The sequence below is a fragment of the Phalacrocorax carbo genome, chromosome 5 (genome assembly GCF_963921805.1).
Source record: "Phalacrocorax carbo chromosome 5, bPhaCar2.1, whole genome shotgun sequence".
Classification (NCBI taxonomy): domain Eukaryota; kingdom Metazoa; phylum Chordata; class Aves; order Suliformes; family Phalacrocoracidae; genus Phalacrocorax; species Phalacrocorax carbo.
In genome coordinates, this window is record NC_087517.1 from 22,985,413 (window position 1) to 23,011,656 (window position 26,244).

At 37.3% G+C, this 26,244-nt stretch overlaps 1 protein-coding gene across 7 annotated transcripts in view; it reads left to right on the plus strand.

The window, feature by feature from the left end:
* UBR3 (ubiquitin protein ligase E3 component n-recognin 3) overlaps nt 1-24,463 on the plus strand; it is a 117,841-nt gene extending 93,378 nt beyond the window's left edge. For 6 of the 7 annotated variants that reach the window (XM_064451553.1, XM_064451555.1, XM_064451556.1 and 3 more), the window contains 8 exons: nt 5,419-5,519; nt 12,203-12,327; nt 15,872-15,979; nt 16,468-16,578; nt 17,370-17,546; nt 19,220-19,429; nt 21,028-21,167; nt 21,776-24,463. In XM_064451553.1, the coding sequence (XP_064307623.1) occupies nt 5,419-5,519; nt 12,203-12,327; nt 15,872-15,979; nt 16,468-16,578; nt 17,370-17,546; nt 19,220-19,429; nt 21,028-21,167; nt 21,776-21,893 (1,090 nt within the window). In that variant the 3' untranslated portion in view covers nt 21,894-24,463. The remainder of the gene's footprint in view (nt 1-5,418; nt 5,520-12,202; nt 12,328-15,871; nt 15,980-16,467; nt 16,579-17,369; nt 17,547-19,219; nt 19,430-21,027; nt 21,168-21,775) is intronic. The other variant, XM_064451554.1, reaches the window with a different exon arrangement.
* Nucleotides 24,464-26,244: the final 1,781 nt, after the last annotated feature.

Consider the following 26,244-nt stretch of genomic DNA (forward strand, 5'->3'; position numbering starts at 1 on the left):
TCACGTACAGGAAAGAGTGCTCAGAGCAATTAGAAGGTGATAGCCTGCTGTAAACTGAAGATTAAGAGGGTGGTGGAGAAATACCACTGCAGATTTAAGATGTGGATAGCACTCTGCCATTTTGAAGGTAATCTTCAGCCTGACCAGTACCTGAGATTTTAAGTAATGACTTGTAGAAACAAAATGTCAGTGAGAGGAAAAGATCTGTATTGTCTGACTATATTACTGTCATTCCAAGCAATTTAACATCAAGAAAGACACAGGATAAAAATAACTTTAAACCAACATGCTATATTTTTTCTAATTTTTATTTTAAATTATTATTTCAGTTGAGATCAGTTTTACAGAGAAGTTAGTTGCATCTTTAGTTATTTTTAAATATACTTTTTAAACCTAAAAAAGAAAATAATAAGTGCCATTGCATTATCTTTTCAATTGTCGTTACTTTATTTAAATATACATAAATATTTACAATTAAAAGTACCCAGGTATAGAGCTCACAACTTTTAGATTCGTTTTCCACAACCCAGCTATCATTATTCACAAACCATGCCTTAGTTTTGTGTGTCCGGGAGAACTGATTAAAGTAATTTGTAAAGACTCTTACAGAATTGTTCTACTGTACTTCCCAAATACCCTGGTTTTGCCTGGTGTCATCTTCCACAACTGTGGATGAACTGTGAATGATATAGTGGATTCTTTCTCCTATGCAGTTCATGTTGTCAAATTTAATATACACTTGGTCCCACAGGCTGTGCTCAAGTAAATTGTTCTACCAGGGGCAGATCTGGTTTCAAGGCTGATCAAATAAACAATTATTGTGGTGTAAGTGAGGAGTAATAGCTTCTGGCAGGGGGCAGAGAAGGAGCAGCTGGAGGCAATAATTACTAAACCCAGATGTGAACCTAATGGACTAGTCCAAATAGCCCGAGTTTCAGGAACAGCAAACCTGATATAAAAAGATACACATCTTTTTAAAATTTACATCTCCTCGAAGGCTGAAATTTTTGTGGCTGTTTTGACTGACAAAATCTGTCAGCAAAGAATGGTTCAGTAAAACATTAAGGATCGTTGTAGTAGAAGTACTTGCAGGGGGTAAACTGTGTAGCAAACTGAAATGCTGAAATACACTGGGTTGTTTTTACTGAATTGTTTTGCTGATGTTTTTTCTAAGCTAGATCACTTTGGTGATTGTTTATAGTGTCATACAGGGGCAAAAAACTGCAGCACAGGGATGGGAACACGCAACTGTGCGTGGGAACCTCTGAAGTCATATCTCCATCACAGAAGCTGTTGTGAAATGGGAAAAATAAAACTGTGTTTATGAAGATGGTCCAAGGCAGACAGAGAGTGGGATGGTAGGACAATGGGGTGTAGTTAAGGTTTGTGCAAGAGGTCACATGTACATACACATGCTGCAACAGAACTTTATGTGATCTTTTCAATAAACACACACAAATCCTGCCTGAAACACCAATGTCTCAGGACATGTTATGATACAGAGTTTTGACAGTAATGCCAGCTTCAGGAGTACTTGCTCTTGGCTGTTTCTTCCTTCCCTTATACAGTAGTTCAGCATCATCTTTAGCTGGGATGATGTAACTTGAGCAGGCTGCATCATGAACAAGGTCAAGGAACTAATCCATGTTTTTAAAAAGATTAATTTGAAGAAGTTTGGGAACAGGTGACAAGGGAGTGCTGGGGGCACAGGGGTGAAAGAGAGAATGTGAGATGCCTAATGCTAGTATTGTCAGTGAAATCCTGGACTGTATGATGAGAAAACCTGACCTCCTGTAAAATCTGTTGTGACACAATGAAGAGCAAACATGAAATTGTGTTTATATCCTAGAGTGTAGCCAGAATAAATAGTAAAATTGTACCTTCTTATCATGAACATCAGAAGCTGTGCATTACTCTGACCTTTCTGCAGGCTGGGATTGTGAGCTGTATTTCTCATCCTGCCAATACTGAAGAGAATATGCATTTGTCCTAGTTGATTAAGCCTTTGTTTAGCTGTGTCTCTATATCCCTGTGTCTCAGGTTTTCTGTATCTGACAGTTCGAAGAGCTGTGAGGTTCAAATCTTCCACTTTTCTTATTGACTTTAGAACTTTATAATCAGTTGGAGTTAGCATCAAACAATTTTAAGTGTCTCTAGCTGAGAGAAAAGGGAGCATATATGTAAGGAAAGGTCATAAGCAAATGCTGCTTGTTTCAAAGTAGAACAGAATTTTCCATTCCTCTGTATCCATTCCCAAAGAAGTGATTCGTGTATAACCTCTAGCAGGAGGAGAATGCAGAATACAGAGGCAGAGTTGCTCAGCTGTCAGCTGATAGACAGCTCTTGTATTGGCACAGAGAGAGGTGCAGCCCAGTTACCTTGGACTAGAGGAGAGGTCAGTTCCATAGAGAAAGTGGAGCAATGCATTTTTCATTTTTCATTTTGGTATATGTTTATATTTCACTGTGCAGTTTATTTGCACTCCCCCCCCCTTTTTTTTTCTAATGGATACAGCGTACATCTATGATACATTTGAGTCTTTTTATATTACTTTGGTCCCGTCCGAAATTGTACTTGCTTTCATTTTATTCAGTGCTTCTGTGGCACAATTTTTTTTTAAAGTCAGATTTATTGAGCTTTCACATATGCATTGGGGATTAACAGGACGGGCAATTTCCATAAAACACATTTCTAAACACATTTTATAAATTCAGTTTCAGTGTCATAATGAAGAAGTTGCTTAGGCTATTAACAAATGACAGAGCAGTTTTTAAGTGCTTCATACGCTGCAGCACTTGACGTAAACAGAAGCAGCTTATCTAAAACCCTGACATTTAATGTAGCTTTACTTCTTCAATTCATATGAAATGAATAAGTTAGACAAAGAATTCAGCTGGTCCTGCATGTGAAATAAGTTCACTTATTTATGTCAATAACGGTGTTTGGTATATGTAAGAATATTTCCTGATTTTGTCAGAACTGTTATTTGACCTAATTGTTACATGACACTTAAAAGATGTTGATGCTGATACCCCCTGTGGGAAACTAAATGTGACCAGAGGGAGTTGATTTTTTTTTTTGCTCTTAATGTTATTCCAAATTTATTTTTTTTCCCAAATTTTTATATAAATCAAAAATTAAAGGTGAGAAGTAATTTAAGATATGTCATTGGCTTTAAGATCATTATATAATGAGGGTTATTTTAAAACTCAGTGTCATAGATCATAAAATAGAACTAGCCATAGGTAAAAGTAGAGTTAGAAAGACTTAGTGAGATTAGCAACTTCATTGCCTGTATAATTTTGAAAGTGAGATTTGGTAGTGTGATAGAAGTTTTTGCCCCCTTCATCTTCTTTAGAATACAATATACTGATTTTTAGAATTGTTTTTGTTTGTTAAGGATGCTCGCATGTATAAATATTCATATTTATGTATTTTAAAACAATCAGTTTATTAAATAATTGATTATAGCAAAAGGGGTTACAGATAGTGTTTATTGTGTAGCTGTCTGGGTTCTTTAATCCAAAAGGACCAGATAGACAGTGTTTTCCGTGACTTCATTTTATATGACCAATCATTTGGTTCTCAATCGTTCTCACAATTGAGTGTGTTACATAAAATGACTGGAAACTTTAGCCATTTAATAAAATTATTGCTTCAGAACATGCCTTGCTGACCTGGGAGAGAGGAGAAGGAGAGTAGTTTATTAGTTAGAAAATGTAGTTGGATAACACACTTAATATGACCAAAAGTGTTCTTTTAATCCTCCTCTTACATGACTGTTTTTGCATGTTAAAATTCATATCACAGATGACTTCTAGCACGGCCTTTTTTAGTGAGAAGTTGTGAGTTTTCATGAGATCAGTAACTATGTAAGGGTCTCCTTCCAAAAGCAGCAACATGTTTATGTGCCTGGATGATAAACTTGGTTGGATCCCCAAAGCTGTTAGAAGGTACTAAGGATCTTATGCATGTATCAACATCCCACCGCACATGGACAACCTTTTCCAGTACGTGGTCTGCAAGAGCTCAGTTTGTCTGCTGTGTGTGATAGATGGCACCAAAGGGAGTTGGTGCCTTCATAGAGGCATCAGCTAAGCTAATGGGGTAGCCAGTGCCAGCTGAGTTGGATCAGAGGAAAAGTTTGGTGCTATGGCAAGAGAGGCAATAGTTGGATCCAACAATAGTTCACCAGTTCTGCTCTGAAAGGGCAGAGCTGAGAGAGAAGAGGGCTTAAATGTCTTTTCTGCATGCTTCTTTCTTTAGTCTGATTCTGTCTGTACAGAAACTTGGGCACTTGCTGCAGGGCTTAAGAAAGACTCATTGGGAAACTCTGCAGTCCATAACGTCTTGCAGAACAACCAAAAGGAAGAGAATGAGGCTATGCTTTGGGGGATTGATCCTAATAAGGATATACGTGTATTTTCAGTACAGCTATCTAGCACTTCATCAGTTGTGGCTTACCTGCAGGACAGTTAAGATTGCTGGAACAAAGCATTAAGCTAACCTTGAAACTGTAGGAGGTGGATGTATTTTGATTTCCTCACATTCTTGGGTGTTTTTTATGGAGCGCCCAGTGAAGTGCTACATGGCGTAGAGGCCTGTAGCTGCCCGAAGTAAGGGAAGTTCCTACCAGGAGAGGGAAGATTGTTTTTCCTGCAGTTTCCAACCAGAAAGAAGGACAAGGAGGAAGAAAAGGTAGAAAAGCCTAAGGAGCAATAGAAAGAATATGTGCCCTTCCAGAGGGCAGCATTTCAATTACATGGCAATTGAAAAGAACTTGGTAGCATGCAGTGCTTTCCTTCGCAAAATTTGCATCCCTTTGTAAGAAGCTGTTGAGGACTTTGTCTTCCATGGGAGATTCAGGGTCAGTTGTACTAGGTCCTCACAATATAGCTCCTGTAGTAGCAGTAAGATAAATATCTCCAACAAACATATCTTCCACAGTTGCTCCATTGGCATTCAGCAGGCAGCTGGCTAGCACCACCACTGTTTGGGATTAGGAATAAGAACTTAAACAGCATTATTTGGGAAATGCCATGCTTTGAAAACCAATTAAATTATTATTTTACTATGCAGTGTATTTTCTTATTTTAGAACATAAGTTGTAAAAGTTAAATACTGAATGTGCTTTGAGTCTATAATATAAATAACTAGTTTGGAAAGTTTTAAAATACGTTAACAAGAATCAGGTACCCAAATGGTAACTTCCTCATGAGTCATTACAGTCCATTAGTAACATTAGGTAACATGACAATCCATTAGGTTTTGAAATCAAGATCAGTTAGCGAATTGGTCAGGTATTTGGCTTCTGTAAGCCAATGTAATACTATATGAAATAAAATGCAAAATAAGATATGAAAATGAAAAATGGGTTTATAGTATCAGAAGTGATTTTTCTTTGTATTCTCTTTCCAGGCCAATAAGTGAAGAGCTGCCAGAAGTTCCCATGCTTTACAGAGATGTCTCATCCCTTTTGCTTATCCAGATTTTAACCATGCCTCAACCATTGCACAAAGGTATGTTACAAAAATATGTATTTTTAGATTATTATGTCCAGGATGGTAAATCATAGCTGGTATACTGTGTATTCTAAAATAGTGTTTCTGCCTTATCTACAGAAGGTGGCATTGAACAGAAGTTTTTGTTGTGGGTTGACAGGCTTATCTGTGTCCCCTGTCTTCTCACCTTATCAGTCAGCCTATTCAGTAAAGACACAAGACATGAGCAAAAACTATTAAGTACTTTTACTGAAGGGAAAGTATCCTTTGCTTGACCTTCATCTCTTTGCTTAGAGGGGCAGCTTGATACTTCAGGTTGATCTGAGTGCCTAAGGGTGAAAGACTGTAATTTAGTTTGAATTTCAGAGTTTAAATTGCAGCAGTCTTACATAATAAGACGTCATATATGAAGATGAGAATTGCTGTAATGCAGCAACTTCAATAGAGAGTTTGGAATTTGGAATAAATATTAAATAAATATTTAGATACTTGTTTGTTCTCAAATATTCTTATTTACTGCTTCACTGACAATGAACAGAGTATCTGCTTTGGGGTCTGTGTGCCAATTTTGATATCTACTGAGTTTTGGTACTTTGTGAATGGGTAAATATAGGGACTGTTCTGCTCTTTATGCATATACCTAACTTACAAAGTATAGTAGAAACTCTGTTTCCCCTTAAAAGGTGTTCAGTCCTCACTACTGAATGTTCAAATTCAGCTCAAGTGACCCTGTTTATCTGTTATCATTGTGGGTTGTGTTTTTTCGATTCAATGTACATGTTCTTGGATTAAGTATGTGCAATAAGTTAATAGAATATGAAAATACCAGGAAAATAAAATGTTTTTTAATAGGAAGCCTATTATCAAAAATATACTTCTTTTTAACTACAGTTTAACTTAAATTAACTTTTATTGGAAGGACTTAATAAAGCAGTGAACAAAAGTTTAACAAGACTAACGTCTTATGAAATACAGGGAAGGGAATGGTGAAGCCAAAGTACAAACAGTGGTCATCTTGTAGTTTATATTCAAGCATTGAAAATCACCATTTATGAAAGTATACCTTACCCTAGGAAAGGCAACATTCAATTAATAGCAAGGCATCTTCTGAAGAATTCTGTAAAATACCACATACAGCAGCATGTGCTCTTAGGTTTAGTGTATGTTGCAGTTGAAAGGGAAAGGGAAATGGCAGTGGCAGGAAGAAGATTAATGTAACCACTTCAAATCTATGAAGCATTAAATTGGAAATAAATTGCCATTTATCTTTCTAATTCTTGTTTCATCAAAATAGTTAGGCAGATGAAAAAGAAAGTATTTCATGATTTATTTGTCCTGAGGTGTAGAATGCAGTTCAGAAAAACACGTAATAACAAATTTGTTTAGAACTTTTGTAATGGGTATGTAGGTCACAAAGTTGAATTCGATATCATTAATTCTTGGCAGGGAGCTGAGGCATGAAAAGGTGAAGTGGCTTGTGCAGGGTCACATGGCAGGTCTGTGGTAGGGGTGAACAAAATCTGCATTTGACCCTACTGCATCCTGACCTTCCTGTGCTGCTTTGGCGTGGTTATGGGGTACGGGAGCTGTAGACCTGGATGGACACCAGTTTGCAGGCAGAAGGTTGATGCCTGTGTGCACTGACAGATATTTCCAGTATATTCCTTTAACAATAGACTTACCTACATTGCAGAAGAAGTGGTGTTGCAGTCTGGTGCAGAATGCTGTGGTAAGGGTGTTAAAACACTAATAATGAAGGAAGAATCTGTAGGGTTTAGAATATGTGAAAGATTTTCTTCCTCTTTTAGCATGGACACTCTCCTGTAATGGTACTGGTCTTGCAGTATCATTTATTGGGTAAGTTGATGTAATCAGAGAAATCGTATCCTTACAGGAAACTGAAACTGTTCATCAAGTATTAAATCTTCTTCATGTTCATGCTCAAAATCCTTTTTGTTTACAGTGGTTTTTAAGAACAGTGCTCTGTAAGGAGGACCAAAACTTCATCTCTTGCCCTTCAGATACAGCACTAGGAATCACATTAACTACCCTATTAACTGCTGGATGGGTGTTGGTATCTTTTTCAGTCCGACATCGATTAAAGCAATAAAAATGTCATTACTGTTCAAGCCTCTTCATTCAGAGAGGAAAATTGATCTGAACACAACACAAAGAAAGAACACTACAAATGAAATTTTTTTTTTTTTTGGTGATGGAAGAAGCTATGTGGTGGAGGTCAGAGCATTTACACGTACTTACCAATTTACAAAGAAGGGAATGAGAAAAACAGTGTGTACCTCCTGTGGACTGGACTGTAACCAGCAGCATAAACACTGTGTTCAAGATACTAAAACCATTTGTAATTATTTTTTTGTTTGTTTGTTTGACACTAGAACGTGGGCAGAGCTTTTACAGGCTTCATATGCTCAGCATTTTGAAATTGTGCAAGACTAAATACTTAATAATCCACATAGCTGTTGCTGGTTTAATTCTGTGGCAGCTGTGCAGAGGATGGACAGTGTTTGTGGTGTTGTGAATTGGGACTCTGAAGAAAATGAGGATTCTGTTTCTAGAACCTCTAGCTCCTTTCATACAGAAATAAAAAATGGTGTTGCATATGAAGAAAGGTAGTACAGAAATGAAGACAGTGGCTTGGTGGTTAACGAATCTGTCCTTGTAAATTGAATTCAACACCCTCACCACCCCTTTCTGCAACAGAATTTCTATATGCTGAACAAGTAATTTAATTCAAATTGGACATTCTTCTTTGTTACCATCAATTGTAAAAATATTTTATTTTCCCGGTACCTGACTTGGCACCCCTGTGGCCAGATTTCTAGAAGCACAGAGTGCTTGTAGCTTGCAGTGATTTCAGTTTCTGCTTTGCTTTGGGTGTAAAAAATACCATACTGTTGCCAAATATTTAACAACTCTGGTCTGGGTGAGCCTGAGGCTAGTAGGTGCACAGAACTGGTGGTCAACCGGTCAGCAGTGGCCTGGCACTGTACTTGGTGCCACACATGAGAGGAGGATCACACAGCAGCATGGGTGTTTGTCAGCATGCTGTTCCACAGCCTGGCGTTGCTCTAACAGAGGCCACAGTGCTTCTCTTATGTGCATCTGTGCTTTGGGGAGTGGTGGACGTGCTCCAACTGGAAAGCTGGTTTTGATAGTTTAGCCCAACCTCTATGGACTGCAGGAGAGGTTTTCTTCTCTGGTGTGTAACACGTAAACTTAGCCACTTTTTTTTGCTATTCTGGTAAGGCCCAGATGCTGAAGAATCTGACCTGGATGTTCTGACACATTCTTTTTCTATAAAGTTTCAATGACACACAAAATTGCAGCAAACAGCACTCAGGTGAACACTAGCACTTTTCTTTAATGATTGGGTAAGGATCTTGAATAAATATAGAATGAATATAATCGTCTTGAATAGTATCCAGTTTCAGTGTGGAAGTTGAAATCTTGTCTGTATCCTGGAACTTTCAATATACCTTTCAGGGACTATCTGAAGTTCAGTGCTGTCTCCCTTTGTTCTGAAGTTATTTTTTCAAATAACTGTTCCAGCTTTAGATCAAGAAGAATATTTTCAGTGGTTATTTATATAAAGACACCCTTCTGAATCTACTGAAGAAGGTCCTAGGTCCTTAATTTTGCATTTCGTTTGCTTTGTGGGTTCTTTCTGCAGTCGTTGCCAATGTATATCATCTAATTTGATGTCGAAATTGAAAGGTGCATATTGTTTGTGACATACTTATTCATCTGCGTGTTTCTTGCACTAATGTTAAAATTAGAGTTCTAGAAGTGTTCCCTGTATAACTATTTTAAGGCGGTTTGTTTAATGCATATAATGGGACAGGATGCTGTGAAGTAATTTGGTTCCAAAAAGTTTTGTTTAAAAAAGTTTTAAAAATAGAAATATAAAAGCATTTCTCAATAGTATTAAAAATAAGTAGAAAAATTCTGCATTAACCTCTTTATGTTAATAAGGCCCTAGACATAATAATATAACTTTGACTGTCAGGATATCAGATTAGGGTTTTTTATGTACAAACACAGAAGTCCTAACGGCTTTTTAGTGCAGAATGGTGCACAGTATATCATCTGCAACAGAAGAGACAGACAGCATTTACATAGTTACTCCACAGCGTACAAATATACTAGCAATCTTTAGCATTATTAAATCGAAAAGATGATGTAGCAAAACCATGGCCTCCACCAGGGGGGCAGCAGGTAAACACCACACAGCCCCACCGTGTGCGTTGCAGAAAGGCAATTAAAATCGCTCTTTGCAGTAGACGAGAACGTAACAGCTCTAGCGTTATGGGTACCTACAGCTGTCAAATATTTCGCATTATACAAGTGAGAGATAACACATAGTAATGAAACGATAATTGATCCTCTGACTGGTGTTTTTAATATGTATCCCATGGGGTGTTTTTGTGACTATGAAATACTTGTTTTCAAAGCCTTGGCACTCATTACACAGCATGCTGCCTCTGAGCTGCTCCTGTGATATTTTCCTTAAAGAAAAATTAATTAAGTTTGTGCAGAAGTCAGTACTTCTTAAGGGTGACCCAGATGTGGGAGTATGCATTTTTTGTCCAATTCTAGGTTCTCCAAAAATGTAATTCATAGTCATTTATGAGTCACATACATGTAAGTAAATAAAAGAACATTAATTTTAAAAACATAATATACGCTAGATATAATATTTCTGGTGAATTGAACAACTAGTATTAAGGTGAGGATAAGGACAAGGAATAATTATATTTAACAAAAACCATATTTTAAAAAATGTAATAGTTCTAGAGGGTGCTGACACCCAGTGTCGAGCACTGTGTAATCACCCTAGCAGAACACAAAGGCAACTAGAAGATTAAGTGGGTTATGGCAGATTGGTGAGTGTTGACCACCGGTCTAGTTTTGCTGCTGTTACTGCAGTGGTTTTCATTCATGCTTTCACAGTGTGAAATTGATCTCTATTGCTTGTACCTGCTATTGACAGAGACAGAGCTCAGTACTTCAGTTCTAGCTACAGTTACAGACTGTAGCTCAGGCCAAAGAGGCAATTTTTACAATTATGAGAGGATGTGTGGTTTAATCTTACAGATATAAGTCCCAGAACGTTTATTGAAAGCTTGCCTGCTCTTATTCCTCAGGAGGAGGGCTGCTAAGAAAATGGAGGTTTCAGCAGAGTTAAAAAGTAGGTCCTAGAGGGATCTGATAAATTCTCTTTCTGGGTAAATGTGAGATGAAAAAGCCTTGTAATGCTACCTGCTGTAGAATGGGGTAGATGAAGTACATCAGTGTTCATTGTCATGTTTAATATAGGCTCCATAGGAAGATAATACAGAAAAAAAGGACACTTTTATTTACATAGTTTCAAACGATCATTTAGGTGCTTAAATTGTGCTCATTGCATACAGTGACATTAAAACGTTTCAAAATCCATGTCTGCGTTGATTTGTAAACATTTGTTACATAAAAAAGCAATTGTTATTTCACAAATTTAATTATGTACTTAAGTCCTGGCTGTGTTTGTTTTGATATTAGATACAAGAAAGAAGAAGCCAGGAGTTTCATCTCCCTTACCTCCTTTTCATTTTTGCATACAAAGCTTGTCTAAATCCTTTGGGAAGAAAGAATTAATTTAACCCAATTTTTGTGAGGTGCTTATGTAAATAAAATTGTTTTGCTTGACTTCAAAGCCTGAGAGGACTTTTTAAATCCCTCATTTTTTGTATACCTTGTTTCAGATATATATTATAGTTATGTTTGTGCTAAGGAATGATTTAAGTGATGATAGAAGCTTCTTTGATCTGCCTAGATTTTAAAAAACCCTCAGATTATTTGGGATGGAAATGCAACCTAAAGTAAAAAGAATAAAAAGGACTGCTACCATATCTTCATTCTGTGAATGATCACATTCACCTTTTCTCCTGTTCCAATTTTAGGAAGTCTTATTTAGCCTCTGCTGCTAGCTTCCCCAGAAAGATTTCAAAGTCTTTCTCCTGCAGCCTATATGTAGGAGATAATAGTCCTTTAAATATTTCCAAAAAATTGTAAACAAAGGTCTTTAAAACAAAGGTAATTTCTAAAATGACAGTCTTTTGTCCTCCTCCTGTATTCACGTGAGGTCCAATAAAGAGGTACTCACTGAAGAGTGATTTGCAGCGAGTCTTGTATGGCTGGATCCATATCTGGAAGTGGAGGAGTAGAAACTGATGTAGGCTGAACGTCCTTGCAGCGATTTCTTTGGGAACTTAACTTTTCCAGTATTTGTATGAATATAACTTACCCAAGATGGTTTAATCATTGCCAGAAGAGGTGGCAGTATATGCATTTGCTTATATCTGCATCACCCAATTAGTTGAGCTGTCAGTAATCAGTAGCTTAACTTGATGTAACATTTGGACAAAACAGAATCTTGTAATATCCCTAGGGATGGACCAGGATTAAGAGGAACATATAGAGCAGTGGAAAATTACTTGCCCTGTACTTTTTCCCTTCACTACGTCAAGTCATCTTTGAAAGCCAGTAAATATATTTATGATGTTTTGTATGTTTTGGGGATTTGTACTTTCTATATGGTGCTTGCTTTCCATTTGAAGCAATTCATTTCCATAACTAGAGACTCTGTAATCAGTGTATTTGCTAAAAATATCAAGTGTTTAAAAATTATTTTCTTTGTTTCACAGAACACTTCACCTGCATTATAAAAGTGCTGTTCACTTTATTGTATACTCAAGCCTTGGCAGCACTGTCTGTTAAATGCAGTGCTGAAGATAGGATGGCATGGAAAGAGTCAGGAGCTCTCAAAAAGGTTGGTTGATTTACTAAAACATTTATGAAATTTTGCTTATGTATTTCTGGTAGGAAGGTAACACATACTTCTGGTTTGAATACAATAATTTGCTTCTGCTTCACAAAAACCCAGTATTTTGTTTCTGCGTGTGTGATTTCTGCAGGTTCTGGTATGTGATGAGACTTAAAAGCCTCAGAATGAACACCTCATTCCAGAAGAGAGTTTCAGACTTGAGGCTGTATCTCTCTAGGTTCAGTCTTGAGTTTGTTGCAATGGTATCAAGTACATGCAGCTTTCCTTCTTGTGAAATTGAAGCCTTCCTAGGTAAACCATGGGCTGATCTGATGCACTCCTTTACAGGAAAAGAAGGCAAGATTGTTGGTGGGGAAAAAAACTCTGTCTTTTTCTTACTTGTTCATGCTATTTGTGGCTAGCCATATAAATTTCTCACAATGCGTGGTCTTGAGTGCTCATGTGATGAAGAGACAGAAGGAAATTTGAGGACTAGGCAGGTACATATTTCAATATTGTTTCGTTGCCTTTTGATCGTATTTACACGTAAAGTGAAGGTGCATATTTCAGTTCAGCTGATTGAATGTCAGTTCCCACCAAAAGACACAGTTCCCTGCGCTGGCACTGGCATTTGTTTAATCCTTCAGTAAGTTCTGTGCTCCTTGGGTTGATTCCCCAGGTGGTCAGAAGACTGCCAGTGCAGACCAAGGGAAAGGGTGGAAGTGCTGGGGCCTGGAGGAGGAATGGGAGCAGGAATATGTCCTTATACAGCAGCTGGGCCTTAGATTATGTTGGCTGTGAAATGAAATGCATAGAGAAGCATGACCTGCTTTTCACATGTAAGTTAGATTTGTCATACTGCTCAGCCACAGCTCCAAGGTAGTAAAAGCAAATTATCTGCTGATCAATCTGCCACTCTGCAGGATTTTTTTTTTCTGGATGTGCATTAAGCATTTGAGATCACTGGGCAGTACTACATTTTGTTAGCTCCCTTTCCACCCCCTTCTTGCAATATATTGTCATTTTCTAAGAATTTCAAGAACAGTTTCTTGAGATTTGTTGCTGGTGAGGGTGGGTTTTTTTCCATTTTTCTGTTTAAGTGATTCAAAGTTTGTGGTAGAAAGCATATAAACAGATTACAGTGTTATATTCTTTCATAATCCATATGATAAACATGGACTGCCTTATTGTTAGTAGCAGAAGTTGGAGTTTATCTGAACATATATTTACAGCGCTTAATTTTCTGTCTACAGTGGGAGATATTATTGTATGAAAATAAACTTAGGGCATGTGGTAGGTGGGCTTGCTACCTATTAATACGAAGATGATTTCTTATAGCGGTCGCTTTGCACAAAGCACTTTGTACTTGAGGCTTGCAAATTATTATAATGGCTCCGATAATGGATTTATGAAGTAGCTGTCTCTCTTGATATTAAAGACAGTCCATATTAGTGGAATTTTCACTAGTGTGCTTGTCTTTGACAGATGATAAGGCCGAATGGGGAATAGTAGCACATTAAACAGTACGTTGCTGTCAACGGATGTGATTTAGTGTAATTCAGATAACAACAACAGATTAACTTCTGTCAGGTGGAGAATTTTTACTTTTCTCCTGTGAGAAGGCCGTTGAAGGCTGACACTTTTCCAAGTGGGAGAGCAAAAGAGTTAGGAGGTAGATATGACCACTGCTCCCTGCTGCATATGTGCTGTACTGACAGCATCTCTCACTCTCCCTTGAAAACTTCCCCCTGCTTCCTCTTGTCTGTCTCGTGTAGATCATCTGTGTACAAAGATCCGACTTCTGACAGCAGCGTGGCAGTGTGTGCTTAGGGTCATCTCTGCATGATCCTTGGGCCTTCGGGGATCTCCTGTACTTACTTCCTTCTTGGCTTCCATCCCACACCAGTGATAATTCACCCCACATGCAGAGGCTTTGCAGAAGTCCCACATGGAAGTTCCCCCTTCCCCAGATGTCCTTCCAGTTCCCTGCTCCTCCTCCTGCAAAACCTTGCTGCTTGGATCCTGCGTGTGTGCAGGAAACCTCTGAGCATGGAGGACAAGCCAGCAGTAATTGCACAGCACTCTCTCCCAGCCCTTTGGCAGCCCTTCTTTTCTTGAGCCTAGCCGTACTGCTCAGATGAATTCTTTCTCTTTGCATGTCACGGGGGAAGCTGGTTTTTAGTTTAGTAATCCAAGTTCTTTCTGTAAAGTTTCTTGAGGCCTAAATTATTTTAAATGTATGGTTCAGGGTGGCTTTTTCCTATGTGCTGATAATACTGATGTTTTGATCCCCGGATGACTACACAGATCACAGCTTACTTAACTTTCATTTGTTGATAATGCCAAGTGAATCTATTTCAGTTTGGTATTCCAGATATTAAACACAAGCTGAAGTCTTTCCTCTCTATTCATGCCAAATGATCAAACGACATGAAGAGTTTCATTTCTCAGCAGAGCTGAGAGGTGGATATTCTACTTTTGATTCCCAGCTTCACTCTCATTATCTTTGCAAAGTGCCTTATGGTGTCATAAGCAGCACACTGTAAATACCTGTGGAGTAAACTACTAGGAATAATGTAGACAAAAGGTTTGTCCTAACTGTCTGTTTAAATATGTATCGCCCTCTGGTTCTCAGACTGTGAGCATAAAGAGCAAGTCTGCCTTCCTGATGCTGAAAGGTGAAGACCTCATCTAAAGCTAACAATTAAAGCACTAAAGAAACCAAACTGGTGAATTATATAAATTGTTACTTGCTGAAGTCTTTGTATGTTTAATCTCACCTAGTTGCTTTGGATTTTTTTTTTTAAAGAATCCCAGTAACGTTCCACTCCCTCATTGTTTGTTATGTTGATGATTGGATGTGATTTTGAGTTCTCTTAGTATATGTTTTTTCTGGGTAGAATTTATTATGACTTAGAAGAAAAATATTTATGGGAATGCTGCTTTCTGTTTCTGATGGCATTCTAGAATCGTTGCCTTTAAACAGAGACGCTATGGCACAAAGCTAAGTGGGTATTTATTCTTTCCACTAAATATTTTTCCTACCTGTAGTAGATATTGTTCATTTGAAACACAGCTTTCCATTTTCTGATACTCATTTCAACTTAAAATACATAGCAGGTGTTTTGTAGCTCATGCTGTTTGTTACATTTTAGAATTCTTTTAATTAGTTGTATTAGAGTTCAAATTCTGTCAAAACACAATGTATCTATGAAATGATTCTTCCTAATTTTAAAGTAAGCATTTTTATACTCAGAGAAGAAACATGGGAAATGCAACACTGTAGAAGTGTTTTCATACAACACTCAGTTTAGAACATATGTGCTTAAATAGCAACTCACATTTCACTCTGTGAGCTAAACACATTCCCTTTCTGTAGAGTTCTATTTTCTTTTTTGTTTTTTTTTTTTTTTTAACAATGTGTATCTTTGTAGGTCAGAATTCATGTGTTGATCAAAACTAAATGTACTTCACTGCTGTTACTTTTACAGAAACTTTTTCTCCTTTTTATGACCAGTGCATTTTGGATTTCTTTCCTTCTTATTTGCAGAATACATCCAGTGGAGAAAAATCTTGGGAAGTATTGCTGGGTCATGTGATTAGTGAGCTCTCTAAGGGGAAGATATATAAAGAAGGAGAGACTGAAGAATTAACAGTGGTATTGGCAAATCTCTTGAGAATTTATCCAGCATGTCCCCTTTCTGTCTCTTATTTAAGTTTTTCAGCCTTGTTGTTGTAATGATGTTTCTCTGATCTTGCTAAAGACTGCAGTACAACTCTATTTTCTAGATCAAAGCACATCCCTTTGGGACAGTTTGCCTCTGCAAATCTTTTTTACTAATATCATATATGGCCAGTGCTGTGTTGAGAAAGTTATTGACAAATACCTTTAAAATTGTGAGTTTTAATCACATGTATGAAGGACCTTTCAGCAGCTTGGAAAACTGAATATTTAAGCAGAAATAACATTTGTCAAGGGGGAAAGAAAACCCAGAGTTCTTTCAGATTATTAGTGAAATGCTGGCCTATGTTTGATGCAGTGGTTTATATCATATGCTTAAAAAACATTTGGTTCATCTTGGAGTTTCTTACATAGCAGACAGCTTATCTGGGGCAGAATCTAGTAATTGCTTCCTTCCCCCCTAGGTAAATCCTGATTCTATAGAGTGCTATCTGCAGCAGTTCTGCCTGCCTTTCCTCAGGATCACAAGCCTTCTTCAACACCATCTTTTTGGAGGGGATTTACCTAGTTGCCAGGTACAGATTGAGAGGGTCACACTCAAATGTTTCCATTTAAATGTTAGAGATCAAAAATTAGACTTCAAAGGTGTCTTTTTCATGGTGTGTATTTTCTATCCTAAGAGGTTTCTTTTTTTATTTTAGTTTATGGCACTGCTCTGCAGCATTGTTTGTCTTCTATAAATTTGTTTTCAAGGCAGTTTCCTTGAAAAATGGTACTATATCCTTAAAATTCAGCAAATACATGCTTATTTTATCAGGTCATAGATGCCTGTCTCACAAAATACCAACATACTTTTAAAACTTGTCCGGCATTTGCAGAGATGGCATAATTTCCACAGAGACTGGAATTCAGTCCTGATTTTGCTTAATGCCAGTTAGTACTTGGACTTTATTCTCACAGACATTGCCTCAGCGGCCAATTATGTTTAAGTTCCGTGACTGATTTAAGTGGAGTTTGCTGCAGGTCAGCTCCCTCGTTCCCTTGCCTCAAAATCATCCCATCTCTAAAACAGCTACAAGCCAGTTTGGGGTGCTAAACAGGAAGAAAATTATTGGGTAGTTTGGGGGTTTCTTTTTTTGTTCATGTTTTTTGGATTTGTGGGTTTGGGGAGGTTTTCTCCTGACCAGTTTTGAAGTAATCTGGGAAAAATGGAAGCTTTTTCTTGGTCTCTGAACATGACCATTAGTATCATAGTTATTATAACATCTTTACTTTTTTTTATTGCAACAAATACATTTTTAATAAACTGTTTAAAAATTCAGAATGTAGGTACTAATCAAAACCTCTCTGGTTTCATACCTAAAAGGAAGATGAAGAATTCACAGTTCTTGCAAGCTGCCTGGGTCTATTACCATCTTTTCAGTCAGCTCATCAGTTCACCAGTGCCTCTTGTCTCGATTGGCCAGTGCCAGCGTTTGACATGGTATCACAGTGGTGCTCAGAATTGGCTTCATTTGCAGATAGACATCCGGATCAAGTAAAGGTATGTAGCAAAATCAGTTCTTCCAAAGTAGTGCTGATGTGGAAGCAGCTATGTATTGCTTGTTTCTCTATGCATATGCAGGATTGTTTTGGATAAGGATCTCAGATCCTGGCTTGTAAATGAGAGAGAAATTGTCATCAGAAATGTTAGTAGATGTGGGTTGGATTGGTTAAAATGGGAATAAGAAAGCCTGTCTAGTTTTTGTATGATTCCTGGAGACAAAAAATAGAAACGCTATCATTATGGGTACACATCTATCACCTATCTTTTACCCCTGAAGCCTATCAAGGGCATGTAACGGACACTTTGTCTTTTAAGAAAATACTTATTGGAAGTTTTTCTTGCCTGTTAGACATTATTGATGTTGTTGAGCTTCTTCAGTTGTAACACCAACAAAGATCAAAAGGATAAAAGCTGCTTAATAGTTGACTAATAAAAGATGGTACATCTTCTCTGAAGGTTAAAGAAACAATACCAAGACTTGAATCAGTGCAATTGGAATATCAATTGTGAAATGGAAATGTTCCAACATTATTGCATTGTTTTTATGAAGAAGCTGCATTTCAAGAATTCAAGTCCCCCTGTCCTAAGTTTGTGGTGTCAAACAGGCAAGCCAGATGCATTCTTCACTCTGCAACATGATCCGCACCTGCCTTTGCATGTTTGCAGGCATAAATTAGGCTATTGTGAGTGAAAATTTGAGTGCTCAGAATAATCTCAAAATCCAGTTGCTGCCGATCTGATAGGCATTTGAGAGAGATTACAGTGAAACTGCTAGCGTTCTTTCCGTGATTGAAAAGGAACTGGGTATAGAAAAAGCAATTTTCCTTTTTTATTTTTCTCTTTGCTTTCCTGTTTTTTTTCACATTAGGTTTTGAGGTTATACTCTTCAAAAAATTTTACGACTTGCATGAGAGATCCCGTATGACCCCTATGCCCATCAATTATAAACGCAGTAGGAATGAGTAGGTTGAAGGAAAATGCATTACTATCTTAAACAATCAAACAAAAAAAAAAAACCACAATGAAAAAAAGAAAATTGGAAAGTGTTTTTAAGAGCAAAAGAAAAGAGTTTGGTCTGAAAACAGTATTTAGGTAGTGCCTAACTTATCAAAAATTTGTGAGTACTGCTAAGTTCCTAATGGCCTCAAAATTTGTGTGCACAGCACAGTTTGGGAAATCAGGCAGATGTCTTCAAATATCATTTACAGAGCCGAACTTCAGTTCTGATTTTGAAAGTTTTAGTCTAAATTTTAGCTAGGAGACAGCTTTTGTAGTTAGGGCCAGGGTTTGGCAGCAGTGTGTTGATGTTTCCAGAATAACTTAGGGTAGTGAGTGGGAGTCTTCCCTTTAGATCAGTCTTAATCCTCTTGTTTCAGCTATAAAGACTTTTGTGCTTAAAAGTGTCACGTTTAGAAAACGTCCTTGGAAAAGGCTAGTGCCCATTTTGCACCCATTACAAAAGATGAAATGTGCCACAGCTGGGGAGGGTGTTCAGCCAGAGGCAAGTGAATATTGCAAGGTGACTTCTGACTTCTAAATTTGTGAAATGCAGTAGTAGTGAGAGATTTTCAAACTGCATGCTTCCTTTCCTCGGTATTCTCTTCTCTTGGAAAATATAAATGCATAAATGAATGTGCAGAACTGATGCATTGTTCTTATCTTATTTGTAGGCTTTGCTTATCCAGGAGCCTAAGTGGGACTTGCCACGCCTCCTTCAGTTGCCTGAGAATTATAATACCATTTTTCAGTATTATCACAGAAAGACTTGTACTGTTTGTACCAAGGTTCCTAAAGATCCTGCTGTTTGTCTAGTTTGTGGTACTTTTGTATGCTTGAAAGGACTATGCTGCAAACAACAGAGTTACTGTGAATGTGTACTGGTAAGAGAGAGTTAATTCAAATTCTGTAATGGATTCTCACACTCATGGATAGTTTGTAATTCCATTGCTCAGTTTTGATTGTTTTCTTTCCAAAACATGCTTATATATTCACAGAATCATAGAATAGTTTGGGTTGGAAGGGAACTTTAAAGGTCATCTAGTCCAGCCCCCACTAATAGTGTTTCGTGCTTATTTCTGATAGGTGGACCTAGACGGGATTCTAGAGAGCCATTTTATTCACCTTTTTAAGCCCAGAGCCTATTTCACCTGTTTGAAAAATACTTACAAAGCCATTGTGTGTAATGTTGACACATGGCTTTGATTAATAAATAATTAAAATTTGTCTTCATTCTGATTGTATATTGTTTTAATTTTCCACTGTTTTGTTTCCTTGCTTTCTGCGTACATAAGAATAGCAATGTATGTGGTTTTTTTGTTTTCCTTTTATAGAGTACTTTCTGATATACCTGACCATTTACTAGTGATCTGCAGGCTATAGCTAGATAAGCGTTACTCTAAGGCCTTCAACTTGAATTCAGCAGCTACGTTTTCTAGTCAGCATATATATAAGTTCTTTCACAAACCTGAGTTGGACAGTGTCTGCTGCTGTTTTCCTCTCTGTGATAAAGGTTTGCTCTGCCAGCTGTCCTGTTTCCTACCATAGAACAGTTAGCAGAAGGCTGGAACTACATGGGCTTTACAAAACTATGAGGGGAATTTGTTGGGGGGATATTTACAAATGGGGCATAAAATGAAGCCCAAAGACATTTCAGAGTGATCTTGGGCCTTTCTGAAATTGTTTGAACTCACTTTTCTCTATCATACTGCTAATATGGGAGAAGGAGGACTGGGCAAAATTTAAAATAGAATTGACATTTGTATTTAAGGTGTCAAGGTTCATGAAAATACAAAGTTATTTTTAAAAAGAATTAAAAATCTATGTAATTAATTACACTTTATTATAGTTGATGGTGTTATAGCCTCTAATTGTAATGAAACTATATATGAAGAGCATGTTTTTAAATTGCTAAAACAAGTTGATTAACACATCTTGCCATTCATAGAGATGAATGACACATTGAAGCAAGCAAGAATTAATAAAAAAAAATTTTACTGGATTTGTAGAGCCATAGACTAGATCTGTGAGCATGGATAGAAAAAGCAAATGTTTAGCAATAGGGACTATTTTAAAAGAGGTAATATTAAGTTTTTCTGAATACTTTTTCTCATTCTTGCCATCCGTGAAAAATATTTGGTCATGCTATACAGTTTGCTGTACCACAGCGAGTTCAAAATATTGTGGAGAATATTTTTGTTAGGTAGTTCTGTTCCTACATGATAACGAATATCCCCGCTTTTTGAGTAGGGAACCATTTTTGTGTGCAAGTGTTGTTATGGCAGCACAAGACATAGAGTTCTAGTTTGCTTGCAGAATTTTGGGGCAGGCTATCCCTTGTCGAAGTGTTTCTTACTGAATAATGTGTGTACCTTATTTCAAGCAAAACTAATTACTATTTTTTAAATCCTTTTTGTCACAAAGTTGACAGACATTAACAGAATCTTTGCACTCTTCCCTTTCTACACCCGTATTATTACAGCATTCTCAAAACTGTGGAGCCGGGACAGGAATATTTCTTTTGATTAATGCATCCGTAATCATCATCATACGAGGCCATCGTTTCTGCCTGTGGGGTTCTGTTTATCTAGATGCACACGGTGAAGAAGACAGAGATCTTAGGTAACGTTTTCATTACAAGTGTGTTTCATTGTTGCTTTTCTGTGTGCATCAACTTTATGTTATGCAGTACATGCAATAACAGATACTAATAGATCTTTATCTTCCTTGAGTGGAAAATCCCTGTTTACTGCAGGTTGCACTGACTTTCTTCTTCTTTTTTTGGCCCAAAGGTAGTGTAATCACGATCACTGAGTTATACACACCAGGCACCCAAAAGAGAGACTCCTGTATTGCCATTCCCAATGACGGTCAATTCTGAGTGTTGCGTTGGGAAACACTTCTCTCCCAACGTTGTTGTTTGGCCCTTAATCAAATGATGCAGTTGGATTCCCGTGCAGGGAAGGAGTGTAGCTTCGAAGCTACACATGCCTGAGAGAACAAGAGATGGTTTCTGGATTCTGCTATCCAAGAGGGAGAAAGGGAAGTCCCAGTAGTTCTCTTATTAGAAGCAAAACCAAAAGGCCCTCACCAATAAAAATGCACACTTCCCCGGGAAAAAAAGTTTAATGAGTATCATGTGTTGATTATATAGTGAAGCAGTTTTCCATTTACTTGGCATATTAACCATTTGTTTTTCTTTTTTTTCTTCTATCCCCCCCCCCCCACAGGCGTGGTAAACCTCTCTACATATGCAAGGAAAGATACAAAGTGCTTGAGCAGCAGTGGGTGTCTCACACTTTTGATCATATCAATAAAAGATGGGGGCCACATTATAATGGCTTGTAAATCACCATCATCATCTACACACCACATCATTGCTGTTACCACGAATGAATGCATCTTGACTGACAATAGCTTTAATTGTACGGGAGTTTAGCTCTTTGGCTTGGGGTGGAGTGGGGTACAGGCATAAAAGGGAAATAGAACTCTGTCAACATGTGACATTTTCACAGAATTGGCTGCTGTTGCTACTAAATAATGATACAATAATTTTCAATTAAATTCTCAAAATGGTGTGAGCAATCTGATTGCACTCAGTAGTCCATTTTTCTTTTGTTTATTTTTAAAGTCCATTATTGGTAAGAAGCACAAATTTTACTTACAGTTGTTTAGGCACCCCAGGGATAGCTGTCAGGCTTTTATTTTCTCTGCGTGGAATGGAGTTTTTAGCAATTTTTGCTCAAATGGTGTATATGTCTAGTACATCTACTAAATATGTTGGATAAAATTTCTTTGCCTTTTTTGTGTTGGTTTGGGGTTTTTGCTTGATATGCATTTGTAATTAAACAGGATTTGTAAAATGATTGTGAGACTATGGTAACAATTGGTCTGAAAGTTGAGCTTTAAAGAGTGTTTCACTAATTGTGAGAAGTCTATTGAAATATTTCAGGCATTACTGAAAACTTACGCATTCTCAGGAATTTCGTATTTTTTTCTCCATAAATAAGTGAAATAGCTGTAAATTAGGTGTCTTATTGCTCTTAATGTAATCCAGAAAACAATATTATTTCTTCTTTTTTTTTTTTCTTTTCCAGAAAGGAGATTTTTTTTTTTCTGTATCAGTTGAATAAACTGTTAGTGATAACACATACAGAAATTGCTGTTTAGAGTAATCACTGTCCTTTCTGCTTGGTTTCCTAAAAATCAAAAAAAAAAAAAAATCACCAGAGATAGCCCGGGTGAACCACCAGTGCATGTGCGGCCTCATCGGATGAATGCCAAAACAGTTTATGCTTAGAGGGCTAAAAAAACTTGTGACAACAAGCATGACTGGGCTAAACCCCCACCGTGTAAGTAGGTGGGAAAGATTATAGTTAACATACTGGTATGTAATATATTGCTACTCACGTTTTTCACAGGTGTTGGACATTTGCTGGCTATTTCATACAGTACTACCAAGCAGCTCCTGGTAGTACTGTATGTTCCTGGACTTTCATAGCTTGCGTGTAAAATAAAATTTATATGTGTAAAATAAAACCATCTTATGATAAAACCACATATACAATGAAAACAGTTCCCCAGTGGAAGTCATTATCTAGTGAAAAGTGTACAGGGGAAATAAAATGACTGTATAGCAATCGAGGGGAATGGCCAGAAGGAAAAAGTAAGTAAATATGATGAGTTTTTTTCTGGATACCTGCAATTCAAAAACCCCCACAATAAAGGATGCTGTATTTTATACATACATATAAATATATATATATTTCAAAAGTATTACAATACTTCCTGTAAGATTAAAATTACTGTTTCACCAACTAAATGGCTATGTCTTTTCCAAAATATTACTTTTTTGATACTGTATTATAAGTTCTGCCTGTAATATTTTTGCATTGCTCATTATGAATATCAGGCCATTTTGTAAGTGTGGTTAAAGAGCAAAAAGATTCTTTACATCTCCAGCATAACATTATTACAGGGCTCATGAACTTGAGTAATCTGTAGTTTGAAGCTCCAATGCTATATTTACAAGAGATAATGTATTCAGAATTTGATTACTGTGTTTTATTTAAAATGGAATGTTCTCTGGTTGTGCATATGGATGTGAAGTAAAACTATTAGCCTTAACTTTAACATTTGGGTATTTTGTAGTGTTTAAAACTGGTGAATTAGTCACCAGTCAATTTAAAAACAACAAAAAAAAATCACTTGGTTGAAAAATTGTACTTGAATATCCTTGCATGCTGCTAAACAAGAACTTTGATTTCCCCCGTAACTTTTTTAATCCTACTTTACTAAGCTAACCTTAAAAAATAACAGGTCCAAACTAGAGTGGTGTGTGCGTGTATTACTCAAATGTTCTGGTGTGGCATCCTGTATGAATGATCATTTAAGTACAGTACATTACTGTAGAATCTAAATCAACCTTTATAACACATCAGAAGAGTATAAAACTAGGAATACAGTAATCGACATTGTAAGATATGTTAATAAAAGTCTACTGTCAATCTGTGCGTTCGTAAAATTTTTTCTCGATGGCAGTCATCCACACGTAACCATTACTGAATTCCACCCGATAGCCAGGCAGTTACTTCAATGTCAAAAGCTTACGCATGCGAAGTACTTTGCATAGAGAGGACATCTGGTATGTTTTTTTCTTTTTGCTACTTGCACACAGTCATGTATTTTGGATTATTTTATTTTACTCATAACTATACCGCTTGAAGTTGTGCTTGATTTTATGCCAGCTACTACAGCGTTGCTGCTGCAAACTGCTAAAATTAAAATGCCAAGCTGAGAAAATTGTACTTCTGGGAAAACTGTGCTTGATCTTCTCTTCTGTCAATTCTCTTCCTTCAATTTGATGAATGTATCTATTTATGTATTAAATTTTTCCTTTTCTTTTGACCTTTGAGAAATTTGGTGAAACGGTCTTGTTTTGACCTCGACCTTTGAAGAATAGTGTCTTTTTTTTTAGTGGTGGCCTGAAATTTTCAGTGAATATTTTAATCACTTCTGCAATAGAAATCTTGCATAACTCTTGGTATTTCACAAGCAAATGAGATTTTCCTTTAAAAAGAGGGTCTTTTGCTACGGTACCCAAAAAATGTTATTCTTTACGTCAGAAACCCATGAGATCAGTTTGTGCTGCGTGTGTAGCTGCCAGAGGAGACAGTGAGTTTTGTGCCAATCCTGATGCGATTTAGATCTAATTTTCATCTCACCCAGATTCTGCAGTCCTGCTTTTCACTTTCTTTTCTCAGAGGTGGGGGTAAGGATGAATGGAGTCTGTCTGAGCATTATGCTACATAGGAATGAAATGCTGTTTGCAAAGTTAGAAAACCACAGGAATGAACTGAAGCTGACCCCGTGCGTGGAGGTTCACAGCTCTCGGTTATCACTGCGGGGTATGAGGGAGCACGTGTGATCTGCGGAAGCTGGCTCTGTGTGACAATTTGCGTTGTGTGGATTGCTTACTGCAGCTGGTGAGGTCCGTGCTGCTGCTCAGAAGGCCATGCTACATGAATGCCTCCTTTTGGTGGGGCACAGTGCCCCGAGCCCCTACTCTCGTGTTTTCTTAGACAGGCAGTTGTTTGCCTGCAAGTGCTCACGCACTGTGAAGAGCCCCAGCCCCTGCCTCGTCACTCAGCTTGCCTCTTCTGCCCCTATAATGTCCTGTTGCTGCAGCTGTAATCTTGCTAAGCTGTACTAGCTATTAATTGCTGGAAATGGATGTCCTTAAGGAGGAAAGCATATTCTCAGTGAAGTCAAACACTTTGTGAAGTCTTAGCTGTATAAATGGCCAACGTGTTCTAATAAATTTTAAAAACCCTTTTAATTGATAGGTTTTTCATTTTTTTTATTCACTGTGTCATTTGTACTTTCTTACCACTAACACTATTCAGCAGATGTAATGCCACATGCTTCAAATGTTGTGTTTCTTTGAAATTCTACCGAGAAAGCAAAATGGAATCTTGATAAATAAAATATAGTTTTAAAAAGCTAATCTTACTACCCTAAAATATTATTTTTGCAAAGTATGGGTTTGCATGGTACCAGGATAATGTGAAAAAAGCCCACTTTTGAAAAGTGTTTTAAATTTAGCTCTGAGTCCCAGTTAAAATGCCTTAAAATGAGCTTTCATGAAAGTACCATTATTTGAAAAGCCATTTCTTGTAATTCTGTCACTTGATGTAGAGCAGGCTGGTCTCTTAATTTGTGAAAACAGGAGCTGGTTCCATGGAAACCCCTCACATCATTGAACCATTTACTACCCAATAAACAACTTACTGTTCCTTTTGTCTTTATCCCTTTTATGTACCTCATGGATGTTAAACCTTTCCATTTCCACTGAGTATGGAAACAAATGTTTTAAGGACTGGAGCTAAAGCTGCTTTTTTTTTTTTTCTTCCATTATATTCTGTCATGGAGCAGGAATTTTCTGGGAGAAACGTGTTTTCCTGTAAAATCGAACTCCCTCAGTCAATTCCTTATGTTGCCCATAATGTCTGTGATATTTTAGCTACCGGGATCGCTTACACCTCCTGTTGCCCAATACATTTCCCATCATAGGAGTGCTTTCAACTTGTGACTACTAAACTTTTTAATGATTTTGACTGAAAACAGTTATGGGGGTCTTATTCCTCATGGTTGGATTTTTAATTTTTTTATTGTTTCAACAATAACAAAAAATACCTTT